The sequence below is a fragment of the Apostichopus japonicus genome, chromosome 14, assembly GCF_037975245.1.
Source record: "Apostichopus japonicus isolate 1M-3 chromosome 14, ASM3797524v1, whole genome shotgun sequence".
Taxonomy (NCBI): domain Eukaryota; kingdom Metazoa; phylum Echinodermata; class Holothuroidea; order Aspidochirotida; family Stichopodidae; genus Apostichopus; species Apostichopus japonicus.
Genome location: NC_092574.1, coordinates 957196 through 979487, shown reverse-complemented (window position 1 = coordinate 979487; position 22292 = coordinate 957196). Strand labels below are relative to the sequence as shown.

Genomic DNA, 22292 nt, shown 5'->3' with positions numbered 1-22292 from the left:
TAACAGTTTGTGCTCTTTTTGCCAGTTTGTGCTCTTTTTGCCAGTTTCTGCAACTCCAGAGTTTGTGGATCTTGTAAAACCATGAACTGCCAAAGGCTGGGCTGCCATTCCTTCACAGGGTAAATGAGCCTTTGCACCTTCTGCCTCCATGTCCGTGACTAAAGTTAGAGTGTCCTCAACAGGAAGTTGCTGCCTCTGGAAAAGTTCTGCTACCTTTGCCCATGATGGAGTGTTGTTTATAGACCTTTGGATGAAGACCTCTTTTAATAATAAAAAAAATGTTTTTCGTTTCCTCCAGAACATTAGATAGCCATCTCTAGGCTCTATCTTTTAATAGTGCTGTGGAAAACTGAATTTCCCAAATAATTGGTATGTGCGCCTTCAGACATCATCTGTACAAATCGTTTATCCTCAACTGACATGGATTTCTGCTCATCATCACTGTGTTCGATGAACACAGAGTCTGGCTGTTGCTTGCTTAGTAAGTCCTTTGCAAAAATGTGATTTTTACAAGTAGGGTGGTCGTCACATGATCGCAGGATAGTTCTGTTCGTCGATACCTGTATTCCTCTAACACTGCTAACACAGATCTGTCCCGATACTGTCCACCCAAGGTCTGTGCGTTGGGCCCATGGGGTCCCTCTGGGGCCATTCCTACTTTCTCTCACCTTTAGTGGTTCTGGACAGTTCCTTCCCAACAGTAACAGGATACGAACGTCGTCCATCGGTTCAGGGATGAATTTTCCTATGTCTCTTAAGTGTCTGAACGACTGGCAGACATCTGGGCATGGTATTTCGTCTCGGTCACCAGGAATATATTGATTCTCTATCACTGTCGGCAGCTGTTCTTTATGTCCAGATAAAGATTCTATGACAATTCCACTGGCACGCCTACCTTTGGCCTGTACGTGGTGTCCTCCACAAGTTGACAACTCATACTCATGCTTGGGGCTCTTGATCCTCAGCTTGTCGAACAGTTGGGGGTCACCCAAACAGGCGTTTGATTGATCGTCAAGGACAACATATCCATAGATCCACTACGATGGGTCTTTCTGGTGATACATCTTCACTAAGATAATCTTAGAACATGAATGTGCAAATGAGCATGAAGTAAACTTTGTGCATTTGATATTCGCCTGGACGCTTACTTCTGTGGTTGCTTGTGGTACAGGTACATCTGTCCGGTTCCTTGTATCGGCCTGTGTGCTTGGTCTTGTGTGCATAAAGGAAGCATGTTGGGAACTTTGACACTTCTTGCACGTACTACAATCTTTCGCTAAGTGTTTCTGACCACACTTGTAACACAATCCTAGCTTTCTGCAAAACTCCCGTCTATCCTTGATAGGACGCCTTCCCAAGGCAATACAGTCGGCGGTGTTGTGTCCTTATTGCTTGTGGAAAAAACAAAAATTGGATGTCGCAGGTGGTGACATGTTAGATGAAAGTACTCTGAATTGTGGCTTAGCAGATTTTACTTGTTTTACCTGCGGGATTTCTTCAGCTGGGTAAAGGTCAGGATCATTATACATTTGCGCCTTTTGTCTCAGGAAATAGGTAAACTGAGCAAAGTTTGGGTAGGTACCATAGGATAGTTTGTATCGGGAAACTTCTTTCCTCCAGTCATTATGTATGTGTTCCGGTAGTTTTTCAATGATAGGAAACATGGTTTGCGGATAGTTTAAAATGTTGAGTCCTGGAAGGTCACCCATTTGTGAAGCGGCGTCAACGCAAAGATCGGAAAGGGCCTGTAACTGTTTGCGATCCTCTCGTTTCAACTTGGAAAAACTGGTAATTCTGTGTATTATCTCCGAAGTAACCATTGACGTATTACCAAATCGTCTCTCCAATTCAAGCCAAACCTCTTGATAAGCATTATCAGGAGAAGATAGGTGACGGTGTCGATATCGATCGACGAGCTGTTTTACTTCACCTTGTGTATACTTGGAAAGATATGAAAGTTTCTCACTTGCCGAATTCTGTGCCCGGGCAAGCATAGCTTCAAAGGACGACTTCCATGGGCGAAATAGCAATGGGTCGCCTCCAAATATATCCGGTTCGTGGATGGGCTGTCGCTGTTGCGCTAAAGTGTTTGTCACTTGCATTGTCAGGTCGATCAGTCTATCCTCCGAGGTAAATTTTGGAGGAGAAGGAAGTGTGTACGGTGTAGGTGCGTTAGAAGGATTGCTTGGTGAAAGTTCCGGCTGTCGTTTTGTTGGAGAAAAAGGCGACGCTGATGCTCTCATTTCTGAAGTAGGAGGAGGTCGTTGAAGGAAGAAACGTTGAAGGAAGAAACATACCTTTCAGCATGGTCATTTGATGACTGATCAGGGCTAGTAATATTGTCAGTTCGCTGATCACGGTCGCATTCTAAAATAGCATCAGATTTTGCTTTTTCTACTGCGGCTGACTGATAGGCTCGTAAAATTCTTAACTCCGCTTCGGCTTCTGCTTCCTGTTTTACTCGCTCTAGGTCACTGATAGCCTTCTTCGTTTTAGATTCTGATATACGCTGAGCAATCAGTTCCTCAAATGCAACATTTTCTGAGGCAGCAGCTGCGGCAGCTGCAGCTTGTGCGCGGAGTACGGACGAAGAGTTGGATAAATTTGATCGCGAAGATCGTCGGGAGCCAACTGAATGCAAAGACATTGTTTCTAGCTGTTGATCGCTTAATGTTCTTTGGCAAATTTACAGTTCTTGTCAACGGCAGTCTTAGTTACTTCTGCGTCTTCCAAATAATCATCATTTTCAGCATACAGATCTCTTAATTCGTACCACTTACATGCGTAAGTTTCCAAAATGTTCTGTGCTTCGGCTGATGCTGCTTTGGATTCACTCCGATCTAAATTTTCAATCAAGGTCAACTTTCGCCTTAAATCTCTCCATAGCTGATCTAGTCCTTGCTCACCTTTCTGAACCTCTGCAGCGAGCTTGCGACGTGATAATTTTCTTGTCCTCTGTGCCGTTGCCATGGTGATCACTAAGTCATTTCACTGTACTGGCCAATGTGTAGAACCGGTAATTTTGTAATCGACCAGTTAGTGTCAACCGATGAAAATAAAAAAGAAGCGGCCAAGGGTCTGAGCAATGGTTTCCACTTTATTGTACTTCAACGGTGAACTGTTGAGATATAATATATAACAACTCATAAATATCTTACTCACAAGTAAAACATGCAAGATATATAACTTCAAATATATGATAAGATACTGGTAGAACTGGAACAGCCGTCTGATAATATCCGGTAGCTTGAAATGAGAAAATGTTATAAATTATGAGAACCAGTTGGGTTAACAACAGAAGCACAGCTAAACATATCCCAAATCATTCATCCAATGATACTGCAATTCACCTGGCTCTATCATGGGGCTCCATAATGAGAATGTGTAGAAATAAGCTACTTAGTAAATAGGAAAATGATCAATAAAAAACCTTTGAAAGTGTATTAAACATGGTAGATGACACAAAAGACACCTGGTGTCTCATAAACACAAGGAAAACATGTTTGGTTGGTTGTTTATACTCTAAAGGTACAACAGCACATGTAAATGTACATGGAAAATTGATGTAGAAAAAGTACCGTAAAACAAATGGCTTGTCCCGACTGAGCCACTAGGTCAAAGCAAATAATCAATAGATTACAACACTGTAAGAACACCTGAAAGTAATGAATATGTGTACAGTACCGAGGTAATATACGAAAAATAATGAACCATACTTGTACGTGATATAATAGATCATAAGAACAAAGAACAAAGGCCCAGCATAAAGGAAATGGCAACACATGAAATGTGTGAAAGGGCCTTGACACTTTAAGGGCCGGACCGGTAGGGTCAATGAATGCGTTAAGTCTGCTTATCAATGATGCAGAGTAACTCGACCAGAAAAGGAGTCTGCATGATCTGTGAAAATACAGGACATGGCAAAAGGTGTAATCCTGAAAAGGAGGAAGAATAAAACGTCTTGTTTCATCAACTATCAGAAAACCATACAGTATATACACCAACTCCTGTACTGTAAAATAGCCTAGTGGAGCTAAATAATGTAAATAAACATCACAAAGTACACAAATCATACATAATTTACCGAGTAAACAAAAGGGAGCCAGTTTCCGAACACCCCCAATTTCTGAACACCCAAACCTGAAAACCACCAAGTTACACCTTTAATTCCTGTCAAAATGACAAAACAATGTGAAAATATCTGGAGGTATAAAAAGAACATAACGGGATAACCCCTGGGGACAGTGCAAAGACACACTAACAAAACGTAAAGACCCTATTGGAAAATATGGATCCCAGGGAAATCTTTCGTGCAACCGGTACAATAGTCCCAATTAATCACCGCAAAGGGGACACTGGCTACCTTCGGTTTTTACAAAGGGAATACTCAATTTTCAACACAAAACTTACATGACTGTGACTCTCCAAAAATAAAATTAGTTAAATCATGGTAGATTGTAACTCTTGCATGGATATTCAGTAATAAAACGTTGTTCAAAAAAGGATGGAATCTACTGATATCGTGCAGGCTAAAAATTCTTTGCTTTCTGCAAATCACGAGTTCTAACTCCAATTCTGTAATAGCGCCCTCAGCCCCAGATATGTCAAAAAGAAATGATCTCCGTCACAAGGGGCTTAATTGCAGGGTAGCCAGCTGTGCCTTCATGCTGGTGACCTCCTTGTCCAGCTGCTGACTCAAATCTTCTGGGAGACCCTTTTTAGACCCTCTTCACAGGCTTACTCCACTGGCACCTTAGGGACATTGTGGCCTCTGCCCCATCCTTGACCCAAACTTCCTGGCACAGCAATTCTAGAAGACCAGGAGGCTTAGTGTCCTCCGTCGGAGCTGTAGGGCCCCACCAGCCCATTGTCGAAGATACATCCTTGAATGAACTGGTGGAGGCATAGCCTGTCTGTGTCTTCTGGATCTATGCCCCCAAACTGAATGGTTTGGTCCAAAAACGCCCCTCTGGTCTGTTCAGATATGCTGATGGCTTCTCCCCATGCTCCTGGTTTGTCTCCCAAAGAGGGTGAACAGGTTATCTCCATCACAGGCTACGCCAAAGGCCTGGGTCAGTTTCGCGAGCAGCTCACTTGCCGTTGTTCCAGGTCCCAGCTCCTTCACTGCCTTCTGGTAAAACGTCAGGGCTGGGGGCATGAGGCATCCCAGGGGGGACCTTTTGTCTCCTCAGAAAAAGGGGGGCTTCCTCTACCATCTGGTCGGCATGTTTCTGCCAAACATTGAAGGGCAGCTCACTTGGGGGTACAAGGACCATCCCCAAAAATGTCCTCAACTGTCGTTAGTGGTGTTTTATCCTGCCAATACCTAACCCTAAAATATGGGTCTCAAGTCTGCAATTTCTCAGATTGCACGTAAAAATCTGTAATTTGTATATTCGATGGTGTTTTAAGAGAGTAGCCATTACTCGTAGTGTACTCGCAAAGACGTTTTTGACTGTAGTAAATTACTACTTGCAATTAAATGCAATAATTAAATAAATGTCATAAGAAAAAACAGAAAGCATTTCTTAATGTCAACAAATGGGTAATTCCAAAGCCATGTGCAGTTGCCAACAAATTTCTATGAACCAAGCACTGTCACGAATGCATGTATACAGTACAGGTGAAATGCTAATATTGTGTTTTTGTTCGTTTAATAATTGATTGCGTTTAAACATAGAGCCATGTTCCACGCCTTGCGTGTACTCGTAGTGATGCACGTTTAACGATGCACGTTTCGGAGCCTTGGTAAATATTGGGGGGGCTTATCATGCGTTTGCCCCCTCAACCTTTTTCATTGGGGGGCTGAGCCCCCCAAGCCCCCCCCCCCCCGGTTATGCCGCCAGTGAAACCTCCCAATATGTCAACGATGGGGAGTGAACATAGTAAAATAGTGTTGAAGAGTTACTGTAGTAGGCTGGAGCTAGGTTTCTGTGGAGACGCCATAGTGGTCAGTATCAGGAACCGTTCGAGATTAACAATTAATTTACATTTTACAGATACATATTAGACTCTTCACTTTAAATGGAATTCCACAAGAGTAGATTCAGATTCTCATGATTTTATACCAGTACCCTGAAGTACTTTCAAACTTTAACTTGGTATCTAAATAACCAACAATATCGCTGACACCTACGTCCTCATGGCTTGGAGGGTAAAGGTGCTCTGTCGCCCACATGGCGATTTATTTACAGTGTAACTAAAGGGAGGGGCCAAATTGGAGTTAGGATAGAGTACCCAATCAGGAAAGTTACCTTAGAGATCTCCTGATTGGAGTTACTACCAGAAAACACTTGACCATACAGTAGCAATGATGATGCCACTTCTGTAAGCACAAGGGAGTCCTGTGCTAAAGAGGCAACCCATTTAAGGACATCTACAATGAAAAACTGTATAAGTAACAATGATTTGGTCTGACGCAATAGTTTAAGTAAGTAGATTAACTGTGAAGCCAGCAGCTTCTTGACTATAAACAGGACATAGAGGCTATTAACAAATACACACAAACTTGTGTATTAAAATGAATTAAAAAAACAAACACAATATTCTCTGGTAATCCACAGGGTAAATACTATTAACCATAAAGTAAAGATCGAATAGGATAGTGTCACAGATTCTTTGTAGAGACCAGTATAAGGGCGTAAAGAAGGACAGACAGAGTATATGAGTTTTCCTGTGAAATATAATTATGAACAACAACAAATTAATAACAGTAAACAGTTAGAATCATCTTCCTATATATTCTCTTAAGGTTTACGTCGCCTATTCCATAGCTACTATATATGGTTCCATTCAGCCTCGTCTTAACCCGGCCTCAATAGATTTCTTCCTTTTGGTTCTAGAATGTCTCAATATGAGTGTCGGCTTTTGGCCTTACTTTCACATTCTCTTACTGTCTTTCTCGTTCAGCTTGTATTTTCCTTCCCCCTTGCCTCTTTTGCCATCTATAAAGGCACCAAAACAACCAATTTAATGCGTAAAATAATGAGTCACTGGTATCTCAATGACGGTGGATACACTGATTTTCTTTCTCTTGAACTAAAATTTGACCTAAGTTTTGCATAATTAAACAAGAGCAACTTATGGTTTTACTTGTGTTTGGTTCAAGCCAAGACAGAAGAAGGAGAGAGCCTGTGGCTATACGATGCTACTTATGTACTGCTTCTGCCGAAATCTGAATACTCTGTAAATCATTACGTAATGCTTAAGGATGCACAAAACCATGGCTAGATAATTAGCATCCAATTAACTCAACATACAAACCAATCAATAATATACTTAAGTTCAGAGGGTTTCCTAGATTATATTCTAACAGATATGAATACATAACACAAGATTAATAAACGGGAATCATCATAATTTAACATGTATGGTCTACTAAATCTACTAATCTACTGTTATGTCATCTTATGTGGGTGTTTACAGGGTCATTCCGTGCCAACTCAACAAGGGCCCGACACCAATCATCTCAGATTTTTACCAAATTCAGTGTGGAGTTTCATTAATGTTAAGATAAGAATCTACGCCAAATTTTAGCTGAAAATATCAATTGGTCCCAGAGATATCGGCTTTCAAAAACCGGTGGAATTGACCCAAAAAATCCAAAATGGCATCCATTTTGAATTGACCTAAATATAACACCCAGACTTATTCTTCAAAAACTTTTCTTTTGAGACAGAAGTAAAACTTGGGATTATAGTAATTTAAAGCACGGGGATCCTCAATATGGACATTAATTAAATGTAAGAGGTTAATAAAGGTAAGTTCAAGGGCTTTTGAATCATAATTTTTTTTTCACACCTTCTCATACATATGAACAATTTTCAGTGTGGGACAGCATCTATGAAACTGAATTTTGGCACATTGATAGAGCATATTTAACAAAGAACTTTTATGCAAACAATTGTGATGGTACTCGCTCTAAATGGAAATACTTCTTTCTGAAGTTGGAGAAAAATGGCGCAAATTTTTATTAATTTTGGCTGAAATTGCTGATATTGGTTATGTACAATCTGCTTTCAGCATAGGTAACAATATTTTATGTCTGAAATTGCATACATTGTGGAAGACATGTGACCACTCTTCTAGTTTAGCTCATTTTGAGGAAAATTTACGGTCTCAATTGTAACAAGTAATTAAAATGGCAGAAAATGAGATAGACTAAGTAAGACACAGAATGAGAATGATGTCACTAACATTAGTAGTCTTTAATTATAAACATGAAATGACTTCCTATCACTCAGGGGTGTACTTGAGTAATATAGAATATATGCATATCATCTTGTACAGCTCGTCTCTACTGCAGATGTAGGGCAGTGTCTTGGTTAAATAGTAGAGTTGCTTTCAATCTGGGTGTTTATGAATGTTATTATCTAAATGTAGTTTCCTGATGTAATTGACTCCACAATGTGTTTTATAACAAAGAGCTGTAAAGTAAGTTTCACAGTAACTGTTGTTTACGTTTGTTTCTCGTTGGCAGTAATTCGCTAGTAACAGTGGGTGAACATCTAAAAAGCTGCAATGTGATGAATTATGTGCAGTATAATACACTTATGAATATTTGGATATCAGAACCAGATAACCAAGAATTTTGTGTATAGAGAGAGTCAGATAATTGAAGGTTTAATGTACTTAAAATCACAAGTCAGAAATTCACAATTGGGATGTACAACAGAGAGTCTAAAAAGATGCAATTAATAAAAAATAAAACAATCTCTCAACTTGATCTTTGAGAGGTGTTTCTATTTGAAATTGCTTCAGATGTCAGGATCATATTCATAGCTGAGCATTAAGTAGAAACTAAGCTCTGTGAAGCAACAGGGTTTTCAAAAGATATGGTTTGAACTTGCTTAACCAAAGTGTTTGTATGAAATTCTAAGTTCAGAATTCGGTATTCTAAAAATAAAGTTGCAAAAGATTATGTTTTATTGTTTTTCAGAGAATTATATTTACTTGGCGTAAGTAGAATAAACTGCGGGTAGTAACAATGAGTTATTTCTTTTCTTAAATTTAAATGATTAATTTATATTTATTAAATTGTTAATTTTAAATATTATAAGTATTGTGCAATATCATGACAATAAAGAGTCCTGAGTATTTCTTATAGTGCTGAGTTATATTTTATCTCTTCTTTGTCTTCATGTTGAATGATATTTTGTTTAAATTCTATGCTTAATGATGTCAACTGCTTTTGACATTGCAGCAAAAGGACAGGAAAAGTGAGGACTGACAAGCACACCCTCCCAGACTATACAGAAATAAAGAAACAGAAGGGTTGTTGCAATATCAGATTTTCCATTTGTAATTACTGTCATCCCCCACAACAATATCACAATATATCATATGACAAGCCACACCTATATCATATGGCAAGCCACACCTATATCATATGAAAAGCCACACCAACATCATATGACAAGCCATACCTATATCATAAGACAAGCCACATCTATATCACATGACAAGCCACACCTACAGTATATAATATGACAAGCCACACCTATATCATATGACAAGCCACACCTATATCATATGACAAGCCACACCTATATCATATGACAAGCCACACCTATATCACATGACAAGCCACACCTACAGTATATCATATGACAAGCCACACCTATATCATATGACAAGCCACACCTATATCATATGACAAGCCACACCTATTTTCAACATGGCAAAGTTCACTTTTGCAATGAGTGGTCCCTAGAGGCTACTGCACACAGGATGTATGTATGAATATGTGATCTTCCCGCAAGCAGGAACTCGCGAAAGAAGCCATGTAGGCTTTTAGACTCGCAAGCTGACCGAAGCCAATCTCTCGGCATACATCCATTTAACGTCCATGTCGGGAAGTTGTTATTGAACAACACCCTTGCCAGACGACACACATTGCTGTCGGCGGGAATCGAACCGGGGATCTCATGACTGGGAGACGCCGGCGTTAACCACTAGGCTATACACTCCGCACACTCCGGATGTACTTCAAATTTCAGTGTCAAGATGACATATTATACCAGTTTTTTATTTCTCTATTCCTAAAACCTTAATTTAATTTTAGAAAGAGAAAAAAAGACATTTCAATAAAGACAAATAGCAACAACCAATACAAACAAAATTATGACTCCCATGTTGGAATCTAGCAAAATTATAACTACTAAATTTCATGAATCTCTGCTAGCAAATGTGTGATTCATAGTGGAATCTATATTGTGAAACTTACTTTTGATTCCATCTGAAAATTTGTCTTGTGTTTGTGATTGTCAGTTAAAATATCTTCATATTGTTTGAGGCTGGTTTGGTGAAACATATCTGTAGCAATATATACAGCCAATACAATATCCCAACAACACTTTCCACGAGGTGAATTCTTTCATTAGTTTCAATATACCGGACTTGACACAACTTACATCATTACATGTCTAGAATGCAAAAAAAAATCATCTGCATGTAAACTATGTTAAGTAGTTTGGCTTGTCATGCAAGTAATGCCAGTTTGGCAAAAGACCACTGCTAGGAATTCCGGGAAGAGCTATTAACATGCATATTAACACTAAAGCTGGTCACATGGGGCTATCTGGATGAGACAGTTTCATATTTGGATGAGATGGTTTCATATTTGGATGAGATGGTTTCATATTTGGATGAGACGGTTTCATATTTGGATGAGATGGTTTCATATTTGGATGAGACCGTTTCATATTTGGATGAGACGTTTCATATTTGGATCAGATGGTTTCATATTTGGATCAGATGGTTTCTTATTTGGATGAGACGGTTTCTTATTTGGATGAGACGGTTTCATGTTTGGATGAGGCGGTTTCATATTTGGATGAGGCGGTTTCATATTTGGATGAGATGGTTTCAGCAAGCTTCATCATTACACTGTCTGAGTTTAATCTTAATTTCATTAAGCTCTCATTTGAAGTATCATCCTTAAAGAAAGTTTCTTCTAAAGTCCCTTGTGAAATCTTTTCCTTCGCCATTCTCTTCACTTCCTCCAACTCCCTGTGAAGGTGATTCAAGGTGAGACTTTGTACTTTTGCTTTGGTATCTTCAGCTGGATTTAGAACAGTCACTGAAGAATCCGATGGGAGGATGGAGAAGAGGTTTCGTAAGAATAATACCAGCTGATGTCTATCCCTGGAGATCAAAAGAGCATAGTGTATCATTATCAGACTTGTTAAGTTAATTAAGCATGCTGTTTCCTACCATACATAATACACCACACTACATACAATGGTAGTGTAGTTCTTTACAGTATTACAACAAATATTCCTAAAGAACACCCTTTAACACTGCTTCAGAGACAATTTTATTTAATGCAAATACCAATGTACACAAGGTCTACAACACTTCACAAATATTATACATAGACCTTCCTACATGCTGTATATAAATATAATTCTAGACTTGAAGGCTGCTATATTATCAGTTAGTGATTTCACAAACATTAAGTGGTAAAGGAATATAGCTTGGACTGATAGCAGTGTTTGCAAACAGTCTACAATATATCAAATTAATTTTGTGCCTTGATTCCTTCCATGTTCATCTTGAATAATGATCTTCCATGACACTTTAGGCAGATGAGCCTGAGTCACATACCAAAGCAAAGTTTAGACCTTCCCTTCATTTGTAAAAAAACAGCTGCAGGCTAGTAAACTGGGTTCTTATGGGATTTAAAGTATGAAAAGTTTACCAAATCAATACAGAAAGCCGATATATGTATTGATTTGGTAAACAAGTATGTAGGGAGTGATATGGAAACTTTGTGATGCTAACAGCATAAATGTGTTTATAGAAGACAACAATAAATGATGATATCTCAGATATTTCTCTGTTGTTTAGTTCTAATTCTTCAACTATGTGATGTCATGGATTGATTATCAATGCCAAGGCAAAATATCTCTAACTTCACGATTGTGTTAAAAAGTTATATTACAATTCCAGTAAATAAGTAAACTTATTCCTGAAAGTGCCTAGAAATACAAACTGATTTTTCCTTCTTTTAATGTATTAATTTAGCCATTATTGTTGAGGTTACAATGTGACTTTCAAACGCAGCAACTACATTGTCTGTCAGTGCAGCAACATGTATAACACTATGCAAAGTTTGGGGACACCTGAGGCAACCACGCACCACCATAATTCACAGAAATGTACAAGTTGATTATGGCAAACTGCTTTCTCACCATGTATTTACAAGTAATGTCATCTTCTGGCTATCTACTCGATAAACTATTCCGACTCCACCAAGACATCCACCATCACAAAACAGTCCATCGTTGGTATCCATGGTAACATGAACAAAACCAAACTCATTGCAAAGTATTGTTGGTACCTTTCCCAAAGCTGTGCATCTTGTTGTGATTCTTAATGGCGAGTGAAGTTGGATGCAACCAAGAGCAAGAAAGTCAATTTTGGTCATTTCACCTTCAAGAAAGAAGTAAAACATTAGTATCATTAGTAACATTAGCTTACCAGATCAGCTATTAAGACAAGCACATCTTGTTTTGAATGTCATGAGATATGCTAAAATGAAAGTAAACTAAAGGTCCTTTTATGTTCAAACTAACACAAACATTTTTAAATCCACGTTTAGAGCATTAGACAACTTATTTCTCACACCACTCAACGTCAGGTAACAACTTGGTGGGTTACAACTTCTGTTACAAAGTTCCAGCAACGTTAGCATACTAACATCTGTAGGCTGCTGATAAACCTTTGATAATGCCCCACAAAGCATTTGCATATGCATTACACAATTCGATTGTGAATAAAGAACACATTATCTGAACAAACACAACTGAATATTACAGTAACACAAGGCAGCATCTTTTACCATATTTTATTAATGTACCTAAAATATACTATGAATACAACTAAATTACCATCTACTGGTGAAAGTGGAAACCTTGAAGTCTAATGCTTCTCCAGTTTGAAGCAAGTTTTGCCTATTCAAGAACATCTAAACATATACACTTTACTTGTCTATACAAATAGGTCATTTTACAAGGTTGTCTTTAGCTTCCACAGATATGGCATGCTAACCCAGCTCCATTCCTCCCTTGCTTTTGCTCGATACGACCATGTGACATTAACAGCAACATTACAAACCTGATTTTATTCTTCTTGAACTGAACTCTATGGTCAGTTTCTCCAGATCATCAAAAGAAAGAGAACAATTTAAGAGACTTTTCCTCCTCTCTTGACTCAATTCTTGATTACCATCTATTATCCATTCTTTCCAAACTAAAATAACATCAAACTTAAATGCCGCCATGCTATCAAACATAGGGCACTCAGTGGCTGTGGTTATCCATGTCTTTTGGCCCTTCAGAAGGTAAGAGTTACTTTGGTCATTCCCACCAGTCCTAGTGCTGGTGCATGAGTCCTCTGAGGGGTACTGCAACTTGCCATGAGTGTTAATGGTAGGCATGGAACCAGCACAGGAAGTTGTAGGGACGAGTAGTAGGCAAATATCAGAAATGGGTCTAAGAAAGACACAAAAAAACAAAGGGAATCAATAATGGGTGAGAATTAACATTAACAATGGAATATGATACAGAACATACACAAGATTTACTATTCAATCTTCTTGTTACTATTATTGCATATCAGCTAATGTTTTTAATATTAAATGTTTTAATGATGTTTAGCAAATGGTGTTATTATTATGCTTCACCTCAGGTAGATTCCACATTAATCAGTAGTATCTTTTCTTGGGGTGCAACATGATAGTTAGTAGGATCTACAGATTGACAAGAAATTACCATAATCTAAAGGAAAAGTTGCTTGTACAGTATATAAACAGGAACACATGTTGTATAAAATCTGGATGAATCTAAACATCATACTTGTATTGGCTTCGATAATTAAAACCTTACTTTGCACCACTGTTCATGACAAGGACTCCACAGATGAAATTTCTTCCAATAATCCTTTTCCAGAAGGATTCCATCTTCAATGGTATTAGATCAACATCTACAGACATGTTATGCACCTTTGAGCTAGTTCCATCATCATCATCACCGAGAATGCAAATCAAATCTGTCTGCATACAAAAATGGAAAAATAAACACATCAAGAAGTGAGAGCGTGGTGGCCAATTGGCTAAGGCGCTGGACTCGTGATCTTAGGATTGCTGGTTCAATTCCTGCCTAGTTCATTAAGTTGTGTCCTTGGGCAAGATGCTTCATCTCACTTGCCTCTCTCCACCCAGGGGTTAAATGGGTACCTGTGAGGTAACTTGTCACTGGGCCCAGTATGTTACTGCTGCAGACTGGAGGGTTGTCTCTGGGACAGGTTATCATTGACCAGGGGTAATTTAACATCTGTAAAGCGCTTAGAGACCTATCGCTGGTGTAAAGCGCTTTATAAAAATCAGATATTATATCATAATCCTATCTTTTTTTCCACCGGTGATGAAATTAGTTACAACAGGGACTTTCAAAGTACATGCGGTTAACATAACAAAATTTAATAGCATTTCATCTTGGGAAAATTCATGTTATATATTTACATGGAGGACTCTCATTTTAAGTTGGGTGATTGCTGGGTTAAAAAATTTTTATTTGCATTATATTAATATCAGAAGTATTCCTGGAGATATTCTAATTTAATTTATCCTGTTGTTAGATCAAACCTGATTTTCTCTCCCTGATTGTGACACGACCTCATCCAGGGTGGACTGACCCCTGGATATGACAGCCTCCTTCTGACAACTTTGAAGTTGTAGCCTCTGAAGAAAATTAGAACTGCTCTGTATGAAAAAAAAAGGATATAAACTTAACAATGTTAGTACAGTATGTAGCACTTTACTTTTGTTACTGATCATTGGTGTAATCTATAAATTTGTATCAGAACTGAGACCAGGAGAATACAACACCCTGCTGGATTCCAGTACCTTACTGTTAAGTTACATAGAGTTATGCTTCCTACATTTAATTGAAAAAGGTATATGTCATTAATGTTTTCTAAAAAAATCATTTACCCAGAATGCAAATATGCATTGTGCTTTTGATAATGTACAGTAACATGGACACAGTTTTCTTCATGAATCTGATGTAATGTATAGTGAGGGTGTACATGTTTACAAGGGTTCCACGATTTGACCTCTGATGACCCCAAATGACCTTTGACCTCCACCAAAAACAATAGAGTTCTTTAACTCCATGTGGTACTTCTACACACTACATTAGAGCCAAGCTTCCAGTATTGAGATATTGTGATTACAAGGTTTCACAATTTGACCCTGGTGACCCCAAATGACCTTTGCCCTCCATGAAAAACAGTAGGCTTCTTTTACACAATGTGGTACACCTACACACCGAATATGAGGTCGGCCCATGATTCCCTTCTTGAGATATCACGTTTACAAGGTTTCCACAATTTGACCCCTGGTGACCCCAAATAACCTTTGACCTCCACCAAAAACAATAGGCTTCTTGTACTTAATGTTGTACTTCTATACATCAAATATTAATTGGTCTGACCTTCCCTTCTTGAGATATCAATTTACAAGGTTTTCACAATTTGACCCCTGGTGACCCCAAATGACCTTTGACCTCCACCAAATACAATAGGCTTCTTGTACTCAATGTGGTACTTCTACACACTAAATATGAAATTGGTCTGACCTTCCCCTCTTGAGATATCGTGTTTACAAGGTTTTCACAATTTGACCCCTGGTGACCCCAAATAACCTTTGACCTCCACCAAAAACAATAGGCTTCTTGTACTCAATGTTGTACTTCTATACATCAAATATTAATTGTTCTGACCTTCCCTTCTTGAGATATCAATTTACAAGGTTTTCACAATTTGACCCCTGGTGACCCCAAATGACCTTTGACCTCCACCAAATACAATAGGCTTCTTGTACTCAATGTGGTACTTCTACACACTTAATTGGTCTGACCTTCCCCTCTTAATATATCGTGTTTACAAATGGGGCCTCACAAACGCACTAACACACACACACACACATGTATCACGCCATCATGAATGCATAGGTTACGATTATCATGAAAACCAAAAAGGAAGAAATTGTGCCTCAAATTTAAAAATTCATCTAATCTTATTTTTCCACATTATGATATAATTGCAATGTTAATTAACCATCTTTTTCATTGTTAACACTAGCAGAGATCCCTTGAATACTAAGTCCCAACAACCAGAGGGATATGTTAATATCAAAGTAGAAACACCACTTTATGACTTCATAATATGAATCTTGGTGCCCTATTATTGTTTGATTTCAGCAACAATGAAAAAGAGTTTGTAAAAATTATCTCATTTCAATTTGAACTGCACAAAGAAAAGACAAAACATATCACTTAAAATTTTACCTCACAATTAATAAATATACAAGTATAAGCCAAGGAGATTACCTGTAGCCTAAGTTCCAAAGCATTAACAGCATTTTGCATACTCTGGTGAGCAAACTCTTCTTTCCCAGAATCTTCACCACTGGCAAGTCCAAGCTACGGAGTAAAAACATTGAAACATCTGTGATTACGGTTTTACATGTAACACCAAGGCAAAACTTACATACGCTGTGAGTTTCCCTTTCTGCTAAAGTTTAATGTATATATCACCTGATCGGAGTTCTATTTTGCAGGCATCTGTGACAAAACTAAAGCATATATAACAGATTTATATAAATATAAAAAGATTTGTAGATAAAGGAAATATTAATTGACCTTGGGGTGCAAGACCAGAAATTTATTAGGTCCTCAGTGTTGTGTTTATCTACTGTATGTAAGAAAGTACAAATAATGGATGCTCAGAATCAACCCTCCACATCATAGCTGTCATAGAGTGCTCCTACATTGGGAAATTTGCTTGCCTAACTTGAAACTCATTCCCAATATTTGTGAATAATGTGCTGAGTCAGAACCTCTACAAAAGTACTACTTTTGAAAAGAACTTCATGCTATAATTTGGATGTCAACACTGACTGCTTATAACAGAGAGAGGTATAAACAATATATAGGAGAGTTATAAATAGCTTTAGATTTTACAAGAACATTTGACAAAAGGATGACCTTCTGTTCTCAGGAGATGAAAAACTACATTTTACAATGACCTCTGGGGACATGGGGAAAGATGGAGGATGGAATTCACGCACTAACAAACCATTGTCATCTTCTGGTGCATTGTCTCATGATATCTTCAATGTAAACATTCAAAAACCAATTTTAACCACTTTAACTATTAAATTAAAACAGCTCAGAACAAAGTTGTACCAGAAAAACCCTGACTAACTTCAAACTTGTAAACAACCAGTTATTGTTCTATAGATACCAAATTATGAAGAACTGAAAGTCTGAAACTCATATCACTTATTTTTGAGTCACCTTCACCATCATTCATAACCATCAACTATAACTCACTTTTCAAATATTTGAAATAAATATGTAACAAAGGCTTGCATGAAGCTTTGGACACATACATGATGACTGACAATTGTTTACCTGATGCATAGGCCAAGAATGAACCAGATCTGTCAGTAGGAACTTATTACTACCTTCAATTTCTCCATCATCTTTGAGTAGTAAGTACTGGTTTGAACCAACGCCAAGGAAATCATCAGAAAAAGCAGCAACACAACCTGACCAGACTTTGACAATCTGCAAAAGATAGCACTGACAAGTTAGTCTTCAAAGACTTTTATCTAAATAACAACTCATATTACAAACGATAGGAATTAAAATTATAGCATCAGGGTACAAAACCAAAGTCAAAAGTTACATAATCGTCGCTTTCTATGCTAAGGAAGGTATTTTAATCAATTTTCATCACTTTGGTACTAAATTTGAAACTTCAAGACTTCCTCATGCCACAAGAAATACTTCAAAAATGAAATGGATATTTCAAAATCTATCAGGATAAATTGTAGCAGTTGTACTATGTACAGTATATATGTCTGATGCCACAAAATAATGTTTAGAATATAAAATCTAACTCTACAATAACAGAAAAGAAAGCTGTAACATCACAGCATTATTAACAACTAGTTTTAGTATCCATGGATTATGAAATGATCTTACCATTGTAAATAAAAGTCAGAAATATAGCCATTTGAAACAATTCCAAAGTGTTAACTTAGTGAACTATGTTATGGTTGGCTGAAGGAAGAATCTTTCTCCTGGGATAGAAATTTGTTTTGATTCAATAATCCTGCAAATAATTGCAGAACTTTGTAACTACTTTCCAATTTTCACGACTGGCAAAACAATCATACTACTTGTTTATTACTTACAGTAAGGCTTTTCAGGTCTACAACACAGAAACACTTTGCCTTGGAAGAAATCAAAACTCGAGAGTCACATTCCCCCACAGTGCTCAGATACATTGACGAAACATCACCGAATGGAAGGTCACAAATATGGCAGGAACCATCGGGCCGGATAAATATCAATTGAGCCAAGCAGGTAGCCAGAAGAATGCTTCCATCACAGTCGTTATCTCCACGGAAACCAATCATGAGTACCTTCTCTGTAACAGCTGCATAGGCGTACGGTAATTGATCAATTAGTCCTTTATGAGTTTCTGTTTTTTCATTGTTTATCCTCAATAGTAACCAATCTGAATCATTCAAACTTGAATCTCCTTTTCCAAATAAATCAGATACTTCTTGATCTCCCTGGGATGGAATGACCGCCAGGATTAGAAAGTTTTCAAGGTTTTCTCTTGACACCGACCTTATACTGTTTGGCGCAGTAAAGGTTACACTATGCTGTGAACACTGAAACTTATTTCTCCTTGAATTCCAAATGGAGAGATAGATTGACGATTGATAATGACAGATAATGGCAGGACCATCTAGAAGGTCAGTGTAAGCTTCCCAGATGTTATAAAGTCCCTGACAGGTGAATGAGCCTAAAGTTGCAAATCTTGCTGACTCAGGAACATAGACACAGGTTGTGAACCAGGTGTTTGTCAGTGAATGTGTAAATGCTAACAACACCACAGGTCTACACAACCCCATAGGTTGCATAGCTATTGTTTTACACTTGATAATAGTTACAATTGGCTGTTTAGAGGATCCAGCATCACTTTGGGGATTTTGTACTCTCATGGATGTGGTTTTAAGTTTGTGCATCCTTTGTCTGTCAGCTGAAATTTTGAAGTGACTGCAGGTCAGCAGTACTGAAATTTCCTCCTGAAGTTGTTTACCAGATTTCAGTTCAAACTGCAGCAGTTCTCCACAGTATGACAAGAGAAAATGGACTGGAGCCTTCCTTTGCAATTCCATTGTTACTCAGCTGAAATTAATTTAAAAAAAAAATGATATAAAAAAATTGATGTACACATACTAGAAGCTTTCACTTCTTGTTAGCACACCTATGACTAAGCTTGTATCAGTACTGGTTAATACAAATATAACTTTCAAATCAAACTGAACTCATGAATATCATGGTCTGTGACTTGTGAATTCTCTTGCAGTTTGGACACTGTCAATATGATATCTGGTAACAGTGGCGGGTACCATTGTGATCTTAGTAGTAAACAACTAATACTTTCAACTAACACAGATAGGCCTATTCTTCTACAGAAGCCCTTGGTTATCACTTTAGGATACAGAAGTACTGTATGTTAGTGTCATGGATAATTAATGTTGTAAATAACTGTTCCAAATGTTGGGACAAACTAAAACAAATGACAGCAAATGACCGAATGACAATTGACTTTGTACAGGATTAATTATCATTTGCGAATGACAGCGAATGACAGTGAATGACAACGAAGGACGGTGTTGAGTGGAGATAGAGTGGAGTAAATGCGGTTATTGGTTTTCTGCGCAAAAATGATTTGAGGAAAATTGCATGTTTCGTGGTTGCACACAGGGAAAGTTTTTGTGTGAGATTGCGCTTGAGTGCTGTGTTTTGTACCTCTGTAGATTTATATAGAAAGATAACTGAAGCCGTTTCAAGATTATAGTATTGTTAGTTTCTAACAATTAATATCGAAAAAATGATGTTAAATTTACTTTTTAAAATCAGACTTACAATTTCGCTTACTATAAGGTGCGTTTTTATCTTGTCCGTACTTTAATAGATCTAGATACCCACGAAGTCTGAACTGTGGTATCCGGTTGAAGCAAATGTCTGTCCTGTCATTACTGTCATTCGTTTTAGTCAATGCAATTTTTTAGTGTGTTCAACATATTGTCATTCGTTATGTGTAACGCAATTGTCATTCGTTTTAGTAACACCCCAAATGTCTACTGTACTGCCTGAGCACTAACTGCTAGTCTAAATGTTAGTTATACACTTCTTTTGGTTATTTAAAAGATATTCAATATTTACTTGATCGTATTGTTACTTTACAATGAAAAGAAAAAGTCACAGTAAGTGCAATATTCTGTTTTTGTTTGCCATATTCATGTTGCCAATTGTTGGGCATATTTCAAAATAAAGGAAAAATTCACCTTCATGTTTTGGCCTTAATTTTTTTTTCTTTTTTTTTCACTGCAGTCACCCTCTGTCATTCCATATGTGAGCCTAACAACAGGTTACAGTCTGTTGGAACATTTACCTATTTGTCAAGCAATGCTAGGCCTGGCCTGTAGAGTTAATTGCTGGTAGTCATGACGGAATTTCTCAAATAATTTACATATTTTTAATGCATTACTAAATTCTTAAAATATAGGTGTCCATAACACAACTAAGTTATACCTTAGCTACATAGACCAAATATTATTATTGTAACAAATGTGAAAAGTACACAAAATAAGAACGTATAACATCTCCTTAAACTTGAATTAGGCCTACCTAGTAAGGTTGACAAATAAGTTGTATCAACAAATATAGTATACACCCTGCATAATCCATTAACTTATATTTACCTAAAACAAGTCCAACAGTGAGGCTACATTAACTTACTGAAGGCCTAAGGTAAGCTGGTACTCCCTACTGTAGCAATCATTAACCAAATATTTTTGACATATAGCGATTAACGATATATACCGTTACGTTAGTTATTATTGGTAACATATATGTTACTTGTTACTAATTTAGTCCTAACCTAACCAGCTCTATTCCTATACCTACGTTTAACCACTTCAAATGTCATAGAATAAGGCAGTAATGTCCTTGGATTAGAATAGATATCGCAGTAATGTTGTACAGTAATGTAAAGTATAGGACTACTGTACGTCTAAGTTACAGTACTCCTACCAAGTTCGTCTTGGCTGGCAGTCTACCGATTAGGCTAGCTGTAAACAGAATCAACAAGACACATTAAAGCGGACGTTGGAATCGGACTGATCAGAACTAGGTCTAGGGCTTTGGACCAATACATCAAATCCAACCATTTTCCATTTGCCTTGGGAATTTCCCTACTCTGACTGATTGTCAGTAAACTCGAATTACGCGGCCTCACTGCTAGTACTCCTCACACAGAACTACATTCTGTGCCTTGCGAAGGTTGTATGGCACGCCGTTTATCTTACAAAACATTTCAACATCTTATTACTAAAACGAGACATATGGTTGATAGAATATAGTCTATTCCGAGAAGGCTCAACCTTCTCTAACTCTAGGAAGTTGATCACAGTTGGTTATTCAAAATGATATGGGGATGCGGTTTTGACAGAAAGATGCAGTAAAGTGTCAACAAGTTTAACTAAGCCATCAGCGTCAGCTAATAGAATATTCCATGCTTTAAAGCAATAATTATTTCATACTTGCCTGCACAGTATTGTGGATACGATTATGCATTTACGTCAAGTTTGTTAATTGAGCGGTTTCATACCTGAGAAATGTGTTCATAGTAAGTATTAACAACGATTGTACAATCTTTGTCATTAGTTACTTTAGCCACTTCCTATTACCTCACCACTATACAAAATTTGTCTTCAGCCTTCAAACGGTTGCCGGACAACTTCCCCCGGACAAATACCCCCGGACGTGTATCCCGGGACAAGTACCCTCCTGACCAGGGGCGTCAATCCGATTTGAAACGTGGGGGGGGGGCGTAATCGGTTCGAGTATTCCGGCCGTAAGTACTATCTAAGCACAGCGCCACCATCAGTTGGCGCGCAGCGTACTAGAAAATTTCAGATTTCAATACCTGCCAGATCGCTTGAGATGGCACTTGTCAGGCTGGATAGCAGCCATCCAGTTGCGTGATTTCGGGAGAAAGTTACAAATTCGTCACTCAGGAAATCTGCAATAAAGTTCATGCGACCTTCACTTTTGGTGGATTATTTCTTTTATTAGTGATTCCAATTGACATGAACATTAGAACCCAGTGCAAGTTGACAAATGATGCGGCGAACT

At 37.9% G+C, this 22292-nt stretch overlaps 1 protein-coding gene across 8 annotated transcripts; it reads right to left on the bottom strand.

Annotated features, from left to right (window-relative positions):
- Positions 1–5660: 5660 nt before the first annotated feature.
- LOC139980313 (uncharacterized) lies at positions 5661–21414 on the bottom strand. Of its 8 annotated transcripts, none has more exons than XR_011797524.1 (10): positions 21189–21414; positions 18269–19274; positions 17481–17636; positions 16395–16487; positions 14648–14764; positions 13890–14056; positions 13120–13496; positions 12195–12435; positions 9500–11145; positions 5661–9356 (listed from the first exon to the last, which is right to left on the bottom strand). XR_011797524.1 is itself a non-coding variant. In XM_071991881.1 (9 exons), exons 2-9 carry the CDS (start codon positions 19262–19264, stop codon positions 10785–10787), a joined length of 2508 nt encoding a protein of 835 aa, XP_071847982.1. In that variant the 5' UTR covers positions 19265–19274; positions 21189–21414; the 3' UTR covers positions 5661–10784. The 8 variants fall into 8 exon arrangements, 3 of the variants coding, with proteins under 3 accessions (XP_071847982.1, XP_071847983.1, XP_071847984.1); XR_011797525.1 differs by having other exon boundaries at positions 5661–9568; positions 9620–11145; XR_011797529.1 differs by having other exon boundaries at positions 5661–9379; positions 9620–11145.
- Between the last annotated feature and the right edge of the window lie 878 nt (positions 21415–22292).

Coding starts and splice junctions, on each gene's coding strand:
- LOC139980313 (XM_071991881.1), bottom strand. CDS start 19,264: ATGGAATTGCAAAGGAAGGCTCCAGTCCATTTTCTCTTGTCATACTGT. Junction 14,057..14,647: donor AATCAGGGAGAGAAAATCAG/GTTTGATCTAAC, acceptor TTTTGTATGCAG/ACAGATTTGATTTGCATTCT. Junction 11,146..12,194: donor ACATTACTTGTAAATACATG/GTGAGAAAGCAG, acceptor TTTGATCTCCAG/GGATAGACATCAGCTGGTAT.